Here is a 16,763-nt window from a genome sequence, read left to right as displayed (position 1 = left end):
TGACTTCACACATAACATCTTTATTATGTCATCTCTTTGCCAGTTGAACTCTTCAAACCCTCCAGTCCCTGACCAGATAGACAGGTTTGTCAGCCTTCCTCTCATTTCTCTCCCACTATGTCATTTTGGCCATGGCAAATGTGTGCAGTGCTTAGCTAGAACCATCCAAAGAACCTGTAATACTAGTTTAAACCACACCCGTTCAGGTTTAAAAGGAAATGTACCTCAGCCAGCATCTGTACTTTACCTTGGATTGTCCCTCTCCAGTGTCTCCAGTGTCTCCAGCCTTGGATAACTTTCCATCTCCAGTGTCTCCAGCCTTGGATTGTCCCTCTCCAGTGTCTCCAGTGTCTCCAGCCTTGGACTGTCCCTCTCCAGTGTCTCCAGCCTTGGACTGTCCCTCTCCAGTGTCTCCAGCCTGGGATTGTCCCTCTCCAGTGTCTCCAGCCTGGGATTGTCCCTCTCCAGTGTCTCCAGCCTGGGATTGTCCCTCTCCAGTATATTTCCAGTGCCATGGCTTCAGCTGCGTGGGCTCCGGAGGCGTTTGCGTGCCCGATATGCTTGGAAACATTGAGCGACCCTGCCACCCTTCCCTGTGGACACACGTACTGCCTCGTGTGTATCCAGAAGCACTGGGACCAGCCCTCGATCAAGGGCTCCTGTGAGTGTCCTCAGTGCAGACAGCGCTTCACCCCGAGGCCCGTCCTGGCCAGAAGCAACGTGCTGATGGAGGCGCTGGAGAAGCTGAGGCTGAGCGAGTCTGAGCACTCTGCGTCCCCCCCGTCTGGCCTGTATCCCGCTCTTCCCACGGGATCACCGGAGCTCTGTCCGCTTCATCAGCAGCTGCTGGAGCTGTACTGCTGCCACGACCAACAGCGCATCTGTGACGAGTGTGGCCTTCTGGGGCACAAAGGCCATCAGGTGGTGCGTCCGGATGAACAACAGCTCAAGATTCAGGTGCGCGACTGCATTTTAACCTTTATTACATTTGAGTGTGAATCATACACGCCTTAATTCACCCTAAAGTTTAAAAAAAGAAGCAATTATGTAAGGGATTATGTGTGTATTCTCACTAAAAGGCCTGGACCGGGTCACATAAACACTGTCTTAAGAACTAGTCTGACCAAAGAGCAGTTAGCCAAGAGGAAATCTTACTTCACAGATTCAAGAGAGACCAGTCTACGTTTCTATCTAACTAATCACCAAACGACTGTACACATCATATACTAAGATCTTTCTAAGAACGCTCCACAGATTAGGGCTGAACGATCATATATTGTGATTCTTTTTGTTCCCTCACTATATTGTATCAACACTTTAGGTTTTATTTTTGAGTTTATGTATTCATCAGTGAATTAAAAAATTATTATTCCTTATGAAATGAGAAGTATGCGGTCAGCTTATGGTTTAGCGGTATAAATGACAGTGAGGTGCACCAGAAGAGCGTCTCTCTAACAGGAGTGACCCCATCTGCTGACTGAAATCAATATAATACTTATGTATGAATGTGAGGACTTACAAGTTCCCGATCTCACGTGTGGCAATGACACAAAAGAAGCAAACGTGTCTTCAGAAGTGTCAAGAAAAAAATCAACAAAACCTGCACTACTTACTGAAAACTGCACTGCCATATTGCTGTGTCCACAAACAACTTCTTAATAGGGAATCATCTGAATTCAATGAGTAAACATTACTGATCACTAGCTACGCTTTCAGGGACACTTTTTGTTTCAATCCGAATGAAATGATTGAGTGGAAGTAGAGATTTAGATTGACTGACTATACATGTGTTGGCCAAGAAACTGTGTTGCAAGTGCCAGAGTGGCACACCTGAAATTAATGCAACTAAAAGTATGGCTTGATTCTGTCTGTTTGTTACCAACACCCTGATGAAGGCCAGTGGGCCGATACGTGTTAGTGGTTTAATGCTTGCCCTTTAAAACGATGAAGGCTTTTTAACTTTTGCATCCCACTGAGTGCCTGGACCTGGATTTTTTCCTTTTCTTTTTAATGAACATTTAACCCTTCCAAGAGCACCAGAGGATACAGGGGAAACCAGCAGCGCTCCAGCTCCCCTTTGTCTAGGTTGTGGACCCTGTTTTGTTTTCAGACAGTTTCAAAAGTCCAGTACAAACGCTACTGCCGCTCCGCAACGCCGGCTGTCACAGTTCTAGGCAACCAGAGCAACCCTCCATAGACCGTCCCATTAACATCATGTTCGAACATCACAGCCTGCGAAGGAATGGCTGCTTATGTCCAACAACAGCTCGTTCTGTGCGTCATTACATCGTGTTTACCTCATTGCACATGCACAGACCTTTCCACTGTTGATTTGCAATCTGATCTGTTTACAACGGATTTGAAAGGGTTAAACTTTAAACCACCCCTTACAATCCCGATTAAATTCCAATCGAATTTGGCCAATTCATTTCTATAGCTGTGGTGACATGTGACTTTATTCCGACGTAACCACTGAAATGCTTCAGTCCTTCTTTTGTAACTTTACCACACTTCTCGACTGCCTCTTTTCTGATATTCACTGATGTGCCGTAGCAATTTTGCTTGTTTTATTAAAAGTTGCGCACACAGCCAGGCACTTAAACTAGATTGTTACAAGCAAATGCTTCAAGTTTACCCTGAAAACCAATGGTTTCAAAACCATTTACTGCTGCTTGACTCTTATAATATACATTTTGTGTTTTTGTTGTGTGTATGTGTGTCTTGGACTTTGGTACATTGACATTTATACTGTATATCTTTGTGATTATTCAGCAAGAGCTGATAGGGTTGAACGCCCGGATTCAAGGGAGCATTGAAGACAGAGAGAGGGTTATTCAGAGCCTTCCCCAAGTTTCTCAAGCACACAAGGTAAAAACATCTCTCAATAACCGTGTCAGAAGTACTGCAGCTGTGTGTTGAACCTGTGATGGGCTGTGTGTTGGGCTGTGTGTTGAACCCGTCTGTGTGTTGAACCTGTGATGGGCTGTGTGTTGAACCTGTGATGGGCTGTGTGTTGAACCCGGCTGTGTGTTGGGCTGTGTGTTGAACCCGTCTGTGTGTTGAACCCGTGATGGGCTGTGTGTTGAACCCGGCTGTGTGTTGGGCTGTGTGTTGAACCTGTGATGGGCTGTGTGTTGAACCTGTGATGGGCTGTGTGTTGAACCCGTCTGTGTGTTGAACCTGTCTGTGTGTTGAACCTGTCTGTGTGTTGAACCTGTGATGGGCTGTGTGTTGAACCCGTCTGTGTGTTGGGCTGTGTGTTGGGCTGTGTGTTGGGCTGTGTGTTGGGCTGTGTGTTGGGCTGTGTGTTGGGCTGTGTGTTGGGCTGTGTGTTGGGCTGTGTGTTGGGCTGTGTGTTGGGCTGTGTGTTGGGCTGTGTGTTGGGCTGTGTGTTGGGCTGTGTGTTGAACCTGTGATGGGCTGTGTGTTGAACCTGTGATGGGCTGTGTGTTGGGCTGTGTGTTGAACCCGTGATGGGCTGTGTGTTGGGCTGTGTGTTGAACCTGTGATGGGCTGTGTGTTGAACCCGTGATGGGCTGTGTGTTGGGCTGTGTGTTGGGCTGTGTGTTGAACCCGTGATGGGCTGTGTGTTGAACCTGTGATGGGCTGTGTGTTGGGCTGTGTGTTGAACCCGTGATGGGCTGTGTGTTGGGCTGTGTGTTGGGCTGTGTGTTGGGCTGTGTGTTGGGCTGTGTGTTGGGCTGTGTGTTGGGCTGTGTGTTGGGCTGTGTGTTGAACTTGTGATGGGCTGTGTGTTGAACCCGTGATGGGCTGTGTGTTGGGCTGTGTGTTGGGCTGTGTGTTGGGCTGTGTGTTGGGCTGTGTGTTGGGCTGTGTGTTGGGCTGTGTGTTGGGCTGTGTGTTGGGCTGTGTGTTGGGCTGTGTGTTGGGCTGTGTGTTGAACCTGTGATGGGCTGTGTGTTGGGCTGTGTGTTGGGCTGTGTGTTGAACCTGTGATGGGCTGTGTGTTGAACCCGTGATGGGCTGTGTGTTGGGCTGTGTGTTGGGCTGTGTGTTGAACCTGTGATGGGCTGTGTGTTGAACCCGTGATGGGCTGTGTGTTGGGCTGTGTGTTGAACCTGTGATGGGCTGTGTGTTGGGCTGTGTGTTGAACCTGTGATGGGCTGTGTGTTGGGCTGTGTGTTGAACCTGTGATGGGCTGTGTGTTGGGCTGTGTGTTGAACCCGTGATGGGCTGTGTGTTGGGCTGTGTGTTGAACCTGTGATGGGCTGTGTGTTGGGCTGTGTGTTGAACCTGTGATGGGCTGTGTGATGGGCTGTGTGTTGGGCTGTGTGTTGGGCAGTGTGTTGAACCTGTGATGGGCTGTGTGTTGAACCCGTGATGGGCTATGTGTTGGGCTGTGTGTTGGGCTGTGTGTTGAACCTGTGATGGGCTGTGTGTTGGGCTGTGTGTTGAACCTGTGATGGGCTGTGTGTTGGGCTGTGTGTTGAACCCATGATGGGCTGTGTGTTGAACCTGTGATGGGCTGTGTGTTGGGCTGTGTGTTGAACCTGTGATGGGCTGTGTGTTGGGCTGTGTGTTGAACCCATGATGGGCTGTGTGTTGAACCTGTGATGGGCTGTGTGTTGAACCTGTGATGGGCTGTGTGTGTCCCCCAGGTCTCCCTGCAGCAGCTGATCGAGGACAGCCAGGCCGTGTTCGTGGATGTGTTGAGGAGTGTTGAGCTTAGTCGATCGCAGGTGCTCGAGCTGCTGCACACACACGAGAGCTCGTCCTCTACACACGTCCAGGCCCACACACACCAGATACAGCAGGAGATCCTCCTGCTACGCCAGAAGCAAGAACAGCTCAGGAGACTGGAACACATTCAGGACCCAGTCACTTTCCTCAATGTAAGTGCGCAAATCACCTTCAGTAATGGCAGATATTAATAGAGCAGGCATATAACATTGCTCTATGCAAACAGATGCTAGCGTATGAATTGCTCTGTTTTTGTTTTGTTTAAAATTGCTACATCTGAAGCACAAAAATCGGGAAGCGAAAGAAACCTAAAATTCTCGGGACAGCAGCATGTGTCCAAATTTTAATCTTAACTGTTCTATTTCATCAGAAACGATCTGTAAACAGGGCTTTAAGTGTAAAATACCGAACTTGTCCTTTAATGTCACCTTAGGTATGAGATTATGCTTGTAATGATTCCTCAGGCGTTCATGAGCGTGGACTGTGCGGATCCGCCTGTGAACATCGCAGCGATGGAGATCTGGACCCCGCAGGCGCTGATATCAGGGGTCAGGTCGGCTCTGGACGCTTTCAGAGAGGCGCTGGAAGACCTCACCAAAACCAGCCTGGCCCGTGTCTTCAGAGTCGGTGAGTTGTGGAACATCTTCATCTGCAATATTCTCTGGTCCTCCTGCCAAGCCATCAGCTCAGAGAGTGGCTCTGCTGCTTCAGATCGTTTCTGTTCAGACGTTAATCATTTGAGAAGCGACAAACTCTCTGCGTTCACATAATTGTGGTAAAGTCTCATCGAATGGTCTTTCATAGCTCATTGATTTATCAGGAATTAGTCAATTGCAATAAGTGCATTGATTTGAACTAGAATGAAGTTTATAGTTGCCAAGCAACATAGAAATTTTGTAGATTATTACAGAAATGCTTCAAACACATTTATATCTGTGTTTTACTATAGCAGAATTTAGTGTCTGAATTATTTTGCCTTCTATAATAATCTATGAGCCGTTCCACCGAATGGGTGACATTTGCCTGTTGTAAGTTTTTTTACTTTTAATACTGAATCTAATAACACACACATTTCACTGTTCAAAATGTATATTGGTCAATATAAGGCAACTTTATTTCATTTTTTTTTACAAGGTTTCAAAGTGGGAGATTTTTCTCAGTCCTGTTACCGAAACTCATGTGTCAAAAAGCATGGCAACTAATTTCTTTGTTTTCCTCTCACAAAAGTCTTTATTTGAAATGATTTAGTTTAAATGATATTTTTCACTAAAAATCACTGTATTTGCACACAAGGTGTATTTAAAAAAAACAACAACTGCAAAGCCATTTTTTCATTTTAAAGGAGACCCAAACCTCAAGTTTATATATATTTTATCATGTAATTAATTAAGCATAGATGCACCTGAAGTCAGCCATCTCTCATGTGCTACACCCTGACACTGAGAGTAATGCTTCATTCTGACGCCACAACCAGGAGTCTAATTAATGTGGTTGTAAAGCAGATATATCAGTGAAATAGTGGTATAGTGTATTAGTGATATTGTGTATTAGTGATATAGTGATGATATAGTGATATATCCCATGTTCCCCTGCAGTGAACGATGCCGCTGCTCTGGCACAATCATCCAGTCAGTCATGTGACCCAGGCACTGTCTCCAGCCAATCACAGCCGCCCTCACTAAACCCAGGTAAACACACACTATCCTCAGTGGACTATGAACTCATCTTGCTAGATTGTTATTTTTGAAACGGCATCTTCTCAGCTTCTCAGATTACAGAAGTAAAGTCTGACTCTGCAAAACCGGATGTTGAACCCAAAGTCAAAGCTCCTGCAACACAAGAACACCACACGAATCAAGGCTCTGCCAATCCTGGTAATGAAGACTATTAGATTACACAGTACTTTTGACTAATCACAAGAATAAAGTTACTTTTACTAATAATGATCTCTGTGATGAACCAGTCTCTATATATGATTTTTAATCATATATTTCACATGATTTCTATATATGATAAATAATGACATTTTTATAATAAAAGGGAAGAGTTAAAAGTCTCTTATTGGTCTTATTAGCCAAGCTCCCCATAAAACAAACAAAACAAGGTCTACAATTTAATAAAATAACACATCATAAAGACACTTCATATTTAATGATTTGTTAATGACATTTAATAGATTACACCTTCAATAAGACAGTTGCAATTGGTTTGTAAAAGGTGTTTTTATTCATATTTTTATTCATAATTCATATTTATTCATAATATTATTTAGTTTTTGCTGCATTTACACGCTCTGACCAGCATGTGGTGTTTTGAGCGCTTCGAAACAGTGAATAATTTTGCGAAGCAATTTCTGAAATTGATTCAAAGTTTAGAAAAGCTTTGGTTCACCCATCGCTACCTAAAATATGCATATATTATGTACAGTACACACAATTGTTGTAGGCGTGAAATGTGACCTAGACGTGTTTTCCTGAGATTTGCCCTATTATACATCTTCATTGTGTCTCTACAGTGGAGGGATCAGCGTCGTGCTGTCTGGCTAAACCAGCACCTAAAACCCGAGAGGAAATGCTTAAATGTGAGATCAACTGTTTCTGATTTTGTACAAATATGTCCTTTCTCTTTCTGTTAGTAATGTTTAATGTTGTGTTTTCTTTCAGTCCGCACCGAGCTTACTCTTGATCCCAATAGTGCTTTCCGTCAGATCCGTTTGTCTGATGGCTATCGCAAGGCGACGCTGTGCGCGGAGAGCCAGAACTACCCGGCTCATGCGGACCGCTTCATGTTCTGGAGGCAGGTCATGTGTGCAGAGCCGCTGGCTGGGAGCCCGAGCTACTGGGAGCTGGAGTGGACCGGGCAAAGGGTAAATACAGCACACTTTAAATCAAGCGTAGTGTCAGTTCTGGCGGGTCACGTTAGTCAAGCTCGCATCAGTGACTCTCAGCTGATCCACATCTACCTATAGGAATACGACACCTATCACCGTATACATATATAAGCTCCTTCAGTATTATCAGCAGCTATCGCGTTTCTCAGGAGCTGATTACCCTCCTCCATCCCCAGCTCCTCCTCTCGCCCTGTCAGGATTTGGCACTCTGAATTCCCCTTGAATCAGAATAAATTCTCAAATGATGTTGTGCTTTTAAAATCTTGAATTAAATATATTTGCAAACACTCATGTCGGTTCGGTTCTGTTTCCCCTGAGGGGGATTATTGCTGCTCTCCTGCTCTTATATATGCTAGGCTGCACGGATGCGCAGGGAGATCTCGCCCAGAACAGAACCATACCGCCAATCCAAACTGTATGCAATTGCCAATCGTATTTGACAATAGTGGTCCTGACAGAACTGACTATTCACATATTTAGATTTAGATTTCTAACATTAATGTTTAGTTTTTGACACTGTCTTGACTTACTGTCCATATAGGGTCCATAGGAACTATTGTTTGTATTGGGAAAACTTACCATTTTTATGTTTAAATCCCAAAGTGTACTTTTATTTCTTTATCATACACGTACAGTGCACAATAGTCAAGTAGATCAACAATATAGATTGTTTCAAAGCAGCTTTACAGTGATTATAGGGAATTAAAGTAACAGAGATTGTTTTGGCTTTACAGCATCTCACGAATCAAGTTATTGTCCAGATAAAGTATGTTTTTGATTGATTCACTTCCGTTGCAAAGATGGGCCGCTAACACACACCGTTTAGCTGAAAACAGAAAACTTTTACTGTGTTCTGGCCGTTCATTTGCAAGACAACAGTGTTTGGAGCTCGAGAACGCAAACACTGAAACGGGTTACTAATTGCCTTCGCCAAATTACTCGTCTGGCCAGCGTAAAAGCTCTGAAAAGTTTCAAAGATCAACGTACACGATATATAAAGCTATTGTCTCCTTAAATAAATAATTAATTCTAAACTGCCAAAACGAGTTAATAATTCCAGTCTGACTTTCTGTTACAAACCTACGTAACAAATTTGCATAATGCTAAGACAGCACCTGATAGACAGACCCAGGTCTGAACCAGTCTAAGACAGCACCTGATAGACAGACCCAGGTCTGAACCAGTCTTAGACAGACCCAGGTCTGAACCAGTCTAAGACAGGACCTGATAGACAGACCCAGGTCTGAACCAGTCTAAGACAGCACCTGATAGACAGACCCAGGTCTGAACCAGTCTAAGACAGCACCTGATAGACAGACCCAGGTCTGAACCAGTCTAAGACAGCACCTGATAGACAGACCCAGGTCTGAACCAGTCTAAGACAGCACCTGATAGACAGACACAGGTCTGAACCAGTCTAAGACAGCACCTGATAGACAGACACAGGTCTGAACCAGTCAAAGACAGCACCTGATAGACAGACACAGGTCTGAACCAGTCAAAGACAGCACCTGATAGACAGACCCAGGTCTGAACCAGTCTAAGACAGCACCTGATAGACAGACCCAGGTCTGAACCAGTCTAAGACAGCACCTGATAGACAGACCCAGGTCTGAACCAGTCTAAGACAGCACCTGATAGACAGACACAGGTCTGAACCAGTCTAAGACAGCACCTGATAGACAGACCCAGGTCTGAACCAGTCTAAGACAGGACCTGATAGACAGACCCAGGTCTGAACCAGTCTAAGACAGCACCTGATAGAGAGACCCAGGTCTGAACCAGTCTAAGACAGGACCTGATAGACAGACACAGGTCTGAACCAGTCTAAGACAGCACCTGATAGACAGACACAGGTCTGAACCAGTCTAAGACAGCACCTGATAGACAGACCCAAGTCTGAACCAGTCTAAGACAGCACCTGATAGACAGACACAGGTCTGAACCAGTCTAAGACAGCACCTGATAGACAGACCCAGGTCTGAACCAGTCTAAGACAGGACCTGATAGACAGACCCAGGTCTGAACCAGTCTTAGACAGGACCTGATAGACAGACCCAGGTCTGAACCAGTCTAAGACAGGACCTGATAGACAGACCCAGGTCTGAACCAGTCTAAGACAGCACCTGATAGACAGACACAGGTCTGAACCAGTCTAAGACAGCACCTGATAGACAGACCCAGGTCTGAAGCAGTCTAAGACAGGACCTGATAGACAGACCCAGGTCTGAACCAGTCTAAGACAGCACCTGATAGACAGACACAGGTCTGAACCAGTCTAAGACAGCACCTGACAGACAGACACAGGTCTGAACCAGTCTAAGACAGCACCTGACAGACAGACACAGGTCTGAACCAGTCTAAGACAGCACCTGATAGACAGACACAGGTCTGAACCAGTCTAAGACAGCACCTGATAGACAGACCCAGGTCTGAAGCAGCCTAAGACAGGACCTGATAGACAGACCCAGGTCTGAACCAGTCTAAGACAGCACCTGATAGACAGACCCAGGTCTGAACCAGTCTAAGACAGCACCTGATAGACAGACCCAGGTCTGAACCAGTCTAAGACAGCACCTAATAGACAGACACAGGTCTGAAGTTGGTTCGAGTAGAATCTCCTAATCAACGGTGTCAAAAGCAGGGGAACTTCTGAGATATTAGCGCAGGTACATGATCTGAGGCTTTTTCTTGCAGCACTTTGTTGTAATGAAGCCAAATTTTGTAAGAAACATTAAAGCTACACCTGAGAAGTGAAAATGTTTGTGAACCCTAAATTAGACTACATTATAATCAGATCTTCATCTAACTAGATAAAGAGAATCCTATCAAACTGACAATAAACAAATCTTCTTGTCTAGTCGTGAGATTTCTCTTCCTCCTTCCGTGTGTGTGTGTGTGTGTGTGTGTGTGTGTGTGTGTGTGTGTGTGTGTGTGTGTGTGTGTGTGTGTGTGTGTGTGTGTGTGTGTGTGTGTGTGTGTGTGTGTGTGTGTGTGTGTGTGTGTGTGTGTGTGTGTGTGTGTGTGTGTGTGTGTGTGTGTGTGTGTGTGTGTGTGTGTGTGTGTGTGTGTGTGTGTGTGTGTGTGTGTGGCAGATTAATGTTGATGATGCGGATCATTGCTGTGTGCAGGTGACGGTCGGCGTGGCATATAAAGACATGGATCGCTCCTCAGCCGAGGACAGTGCCAGACTGGGCCACAACACACACTCCTGGAGCCTGTACTGGTCCGGCAAGGCCTTCTCCCTGTGGCATGCTGGGAAAGAGACGGCTCTGGCGGGTCCTAAAGCCAGGCGTGTGGGAGTGTATGTGGACCAGCAGGCCGGAGAACTGGCTTTCTACCGCGTCTCACACACTCAGGCCCAGGAGATCTGCTGCGTTCACACACACTTCCACGGGCCGCTGTTCGCCAGCTTCCGCTTCTGGTCTGGAGTCGGCTCCTCTGTCACCATCTGTGAGCTCAACTAGGAGGAGAACAGATTTACTGACGGAGAAGATGAAGAACTCCTCCATCACTCTCCTCTATCATTCTCTGTGAACTCAACTGAAGAGAAGCTCATCTTTAGAGACAAAGAAGATGAAGAATATCAGCTGTTAAACATATGCATTTATGCCTTTCTATATCTGTTTCTTATCACTACTGGACTATGAAAATAAAAACTAATACTAATGCATCAAAAGGTTTTGTGATGTATGATGAATTTGTCTAACTTGGAATCAAATAAGAGCAGCATTTTTGGATAAAAAAAAAATGCACATATGTAGGTCAGAGGAATCCAGATTTTCTCGGGGGATCATGCCCCCGAACCCCCCTAACTACCTCACATTTAACTACCCCCCCGCGTGTCTGTGGGTGGGGCTGTGGATGGTAATATGGGCTGGTGTGGCCAGGGCTGAATTTTTGTCCCAGTCCATTTTCAGGCCAGTCAATTTTTCACATAGTATTGTCATCATATCAGTGTAGATGTAGATGGACCAAAATAAAACCATTCAAATATCAAGTAAATAAGTATTGTGATAGTTAGTGCCACAGTGACACTCTTGTTCCAAAAAGTATTGCTATACCACGATACTCAATATTTTGCGCCGTATAAACTCAAAAACCAATCCAAACGCCGCAGCAGGCTAAGACATGTGGGTGTATACTGCAGACGCGTCAAGCTGAACTATTGCACATGATGGGATGTCTTTATTGCTCCATTTCACAAGCTTAGAAAGAACAAACACTTACTTTAATAGATGCATTTCATAAGCCGTGCAAAGACACCTCAGGCAGTGCAGTAACAGAAGATGATGACGATGGTGACGGTCAACAGAAAGTTTCTCCACATGCTCACCCTGCAGCCATGATCCATACACCCCCCGCCGTGCCACACAGGTGAGCACACACACTAATACAGACACCACACCCCTGGTGACACCCACAGTAACCAATGACGGCACTATGCACAACAGTATAGAAGAAAGAGGAAACATCATAGAAGACAAGTCAAACCCAATGTATGGCTCCCACATTCCGGCCCCAAATGATTTCTTAGTAATAATTGACCACCATCATCACCTTGTGGGAGACAGACACCAATCAAACTGCAAAGTGAACTGTTTGTCCTTTAAAGGTCCTTTAAAGTCCAATAATGTCAAAGTTCATGTCCGCTGTATCCAAAGATCTTCACTGAAGCTTCCTGCAGAAGGCAGACTTTGGTTATTGGCCGGTTCAGATAGCTGGTTTTAGTTTTAATCCGTACACTTCGCACCAGTCCATTTTTGTCCGGAACAGTATCCACAATTCTTCCTGTAATCCAAGTATTGCGAGGTGCCTTATCATCCACTAGCACCACGAGATCTCCTGGAACAAAGTTTCTTCTGGCAGTATTCCACTTCTGGCGCTCCTGAAGTCCAGGAAGGTACTCCTTCACCCAGCGCTTCCAGTGACGACAAGCATAAACATCCTCCTTCACGAACAATCCTGATGGCAACAACGGCCGCGACTTAAGCATAAGTAGATGTTTACGAGTCAACGCCTCCATGTCTTGAGGATCTGTTAACGCTTTCATTATTGGTTGGCTATTAACAATCGCTTCAGCCTCACAAAACACCGTCGCCAAGCTTTCTTCGTCCAGAGTCTGAGTCTTCAAAATGGAGTTTAGCACTTTACGGACTGACCGAATCAACCTTTCCCAAGCACCTCCATGGTGTGACGCTGCTGGGGGATTGAAAACCCATTTCACACTCTTTTGTAACAGCACATCATTTATGAGGTTGTGGTTCAGACTCTCAATGGCTTTCCTCAATTCACGTTCAGCGCCCACGAAGTTAGTACCATTATCCGAACAGATTTCCAGGACTTGACCACGTCTCACCACAAAACCTTCTAAAACCATTGATGAAGGAGTCCGTGTCTAAAGATTAAGGAACTTCAAGGTGTATGGCTTGCATTGCCAAGCATGTAAAACTGAGCTTGACCACAGCTCTTCCACGTTTAACCTCGAACGGTCCAAACCAACTCGACTGAAAGGAGGCTCATCAGGAGTTACTCTGCTGTGAGGAAGGTCAGACATCTTCTCATGTCCAGGTGAAGCAGACAATCTACGACAGATGACACACTTAGTCACAACTTTTCTAATGGCAGCACAGGCACCAGGAATCCAATACTTCTGACGCAGATGAGAAAGCATGTGGTTTCGTCCACCATGGCCTGTTTCTTGATGTACATGAGCAAGGATGAGATTAGAAATGTGTTGATCTTTAGCCAGTATAACTGGATGTTTTGCTTCAGCTGGCATAGCTGTCCTCCAACCCTAATGAGATCACCATCCAGGATCGGCTTAAGCTTGTAGAGGTGACTCCTTACACACTCTCCTTTCTTCAAGTTTGCCAGTTCTTCCAGAAACCTTATTTTTTGACAAAAAACGGATAATATCTAACCCATGGACCGAACACCCTTTGGCACTTGAGCCTTCACACGGTCCATCTGGACCTGTTGCTCTTTCTCCAGCTACTCAGAACTCTGAGGTCCGGTCCAGAAAGGGTTTCTCTCAGCAGCTTTCAATGTCGCACCAAATCTAATGTAGCTGATTTAGTTACTTTCTGTAAGCACCTTGGTTATGTTAATTCTATTAATCAGGATGAAAACGTTTTTTGGGATTCTCCAGTTACTGTTGATGAGGTTAAGGAAGCAATTTCTCAACTAAAATGTAACAAGTCGCCTGGTAACGATGGGATAACGGCTGGATTGTACAGGTTTTATTCTGAGGTTATATCCCCTTTCCTCCTCGAAGTGTAAATTGCTCTGAACTTACAGCAAGTATGAAGCAGGGTGTCATTTGCTTAATACCTAAGCCTAAAAAGGATACGCTTTTCTTAGAAAACTGGAGACCCATCAGCCTACTTAATAATGATTATAAATTGTTTGCCCTCGTTTTCTCAAGCCGTTTCAAGTCGATTTTGAACTCCATTATTGATGAAAATCAATCAGGTTTTATGAAAGGCCGCCATATTTTTAATAATATTAGGTTTGTCTTACTCTGATCTTATTGATTACTCTGATCTTATTGAGGGTGACAGTTGGACAGTTAGACTTTTTCAAGGCCGTCGACACGGGGTCAGCCCTATGTTCCCACAGCCCTATGTTCCCACATTTCTAAGAAATCTTTTTTTTTTTTTACTGAAAATGAGAAAATTAGGCCATATGTTCCCACAGTCCTATGTTCTCTCATTTAACTATGTCCCCTATGAAGGGTAGGTTTTAGTGCTTGTGCTGGTACAGGGATAGCCCAATTACATCCCAGACAAGTCTCCCTCCTGTGAGGAGTAGGTTTAGGTAGGTTAGGGTTAGGGCTGTGGGAACATAGGGCTGTGGGAACATAGACATGCTCCCGTTGACACTATTGAGCATCCTTTCATTTTTTTTTCTGTTTCGAGCGTTTTGGTTTCGGTTCCTACTTTTGTAATGCCATGAACACTTTGTATGCAGTAGGAAATAGCTCAGTTAAATTAGGACATGGTACAACAGAGATTTCTTTCAGAAAGAGGAATTCGGCAGGGCTGTCCAGTTTCGGTATATCTTTTTCTTATTGTATCGCAGGCCTTCTGTAATTGTATTAAAGATAGTAAGCTATAGAAGAAGTTCATATTGCTGGTAGAAGTATTGTAATTAGTCAACTAGCGGACGACACAGCCTTATTTAAAAATAAAAAAAACTCTAGCCAGGTTCATCAGGCAATTAAAAGTATTCAGTTGTTTTCAAAAGCCTCAGGTCTGTACCTTAATATTAAAAAATGTGAAATATTAGCCTTGAAAAGCTCCGCCCTTGTTTCTATGGACCGTATCCCTGTTAAAGAAGCTGTTAATTGTTTGAGAGTTGTTGTCTCGAAAAGTGAGCAAGATAGAGTTTCTCTGAATTTTAATCCTGCTTTTGAAAAGGTTAAAGCTAATTTAATCTCTGGTTATTAAGGGACTTCTGGTCGAGTCCATCTGTCAAACTGCAGAAGGAATGTCTAGACTAACCCATGTTGCTTCATCTATTCATTTAGACAATAAAACTATCAAAACTATTGATCAGAGTTTATTTAATGTTCCCTGGAAGAATCGTGTGCACTACATTTGTGAATCTGTTGTTTTAAGTTCGTTCAAAAGTGGTGGCCTTGATTTTCTAGATTTCTCTACTTTAAATAACACCCTCAAAATTAATTGGTTAAAATTTTTTTTGAAAAAATTGAATTTTATTCCTAGTTTATTAAGGGAAAGGTACTCTCTAATTTTGTTTTGCATTTTGAAAATGTATTTTTTGGATATTCAAAGTATGATAACAGTGTGATTATTAAGGAGGCTTTTGTAATTAATCTGTTAATTTTATTAGTCAAATTTCACATCCATAAGTGTAAGTTTTCTAACAAAAAGCCCCTTTTCTCAGTATTCCTTAAAGAATTTGAATATTACTTTTCTACTATTCGTTCTAGTACTAATGGAAAAGCTATTAAGACGGTTAATTTGTGTTCTGTCTTCAAAATCTCTGATTGATACTAAGGTCTTGTAATCTTGTGATTTATTATTGTTTATTTTTTTATATATTTTATTTAATTTTATCTGTGTGTTCTTTGCTCCCCTGGCTCTAAAATTGTATGTTGTATTGTTTTGTTGTTTAAAGCAATAAAAAACTAAAACTAAAAAAGAAACGGCTTCTTCGGGGCCATGACGTGAGATACAAGGTAATGGAGCCTTTTATACATTGTCGTGTTTCTTTAGAAATAAACAGTGGATAAATAGAGTATTTAAGCGCCTCAGATGTAAAGTTATTCGCTGTCGAAGTGATGCCAAAATGAATGGGAGTCAATGGGATGCTAACAGCAGGAGATGGTCTGCTAACCAATGGCCCCCGGGGAAGGTACGCTTTCCGGGTGCTGGATTACCCCCTTGGTTACACACTATATTAAATACGTTTCCAATGCGCTGCGCAGCATCAATTGTAGCTTTTGAAAGGGAACAGAAGAAGAGAAGAACAGAAGAAGAGAAGAACAGAAGAAGAGAAGAACTGAAGAACAGAAGAAGAGAAGAACTGAAGAGAAGAACTGAAGAAGAGAAGAACTGAAGAACTGCAGAGAAGAACTGAAGAACAGAAGAACTGCAGCGCCATCTAGTGGACAAAAAGATAAACGGACAAGATCCACTTAACGTTAGTCTTTCAGCAAGATTTCTTTTTTTTTTTTCTTTTTTTTATTAATCTTTACTCTCTGTCTCTTACCAAAGATACACCTTTTTTTTATTTAAAAAGCGTTTTCAAAACCTATTATTCATTTATGCAATATTTTATCGATCATGTTCATATCTCTGCCGTCACGTGATATATGTAACTTTTCTCAGCCATTCGCAGAATCGCAGTGGGTTTAACTGACAGGCATTTATATTTATTTATTTTATAGTAACAGAAGAGACAGATTTCCGTTTGAATTTCAGACTAAATGATCCAATCACACCAGAAGGAAAAGCGACGGCATGTATTAGTATATTTGAGTCTGTCGACGGTGACTGTCGGACACCGGATGTGACGAGCAGATGACGCATGCGGATGTTTGTCTCGGCACGAGCACGTGACGCGGGTTGAGTTATGTCGCTGCTCGAGTTGATAAAGAATGACTTTAAACATCTCGGAAATAAAACACACAAGCGATAGCGAA

General features: G+C 43.8%; 2 protein-coding genes across 2 annotated transcripts in view; both read left to right on the top strand.

Moving 5' to 3' along the window:
• Positions 1 to 237: 237 nt before the first annotated feature.
• Positions 238 to 11,270, top strand: ftr86 (finTRIM family, member 86). Its single transcript, XM_082179551.1, has 9 exons — positions 238 to 957; positions 2,773 to 2,868; positions 4,620 to 4,853; positions 5,166 to 5,328; positions 6,297 to 6,389; positions 6,465 to 6,575; positions 7,217 to 7,282; positions 7,365 to 7,567; positions 10,723 to 11,270. The coding sequence occupies exons 1-9, from the start codon at positions 514 to 516 to the stop codon at positions 11,056 to 11,058; spliced, it is 1,746 nt and encodes a 581-aa protein (XP_082035677.1). The 5' UTR covers positions 238 to 513; the 3' UTR covers positions 11,059 to 11,270.
• A 5,356-nt stretch (positions 11,271 to 16,626) lies between these two features.
• Positions 16,627 to 16,763, top strand: part of pcsk7 (proprotein convertase subtilisin/kexin type 7) — a 31,840-nt gene continuing 31,703 nt past the window's right edge. The window contains exon 1 of the mRNA XM_082179172.1: positions 16,627 to 16,763. This exon is cut by the window's right edge and continues 21 nt beyond it. The gene's annotated coding sequence lies outside the window, so the exon portion shown is untranslated.

The sequence above is a fragment of the Leuciscus leuciscus genome, assembly GCF_965113295.1.
Source record: "Leuciscus leuciscus genome assembly, chromosome: 9".
Taxonomy (NCBI): Eukaryota; Metazoa; Chordata; class Actinopteri; order Cypriniformes; family Leuciscidae; genus Leuciscus; species Leuciscus leuciscus.
Note: the sequence above shows the minus strand (reverse complement) of the source record. Positions and strands in the feature narration are given on the sequence as shown.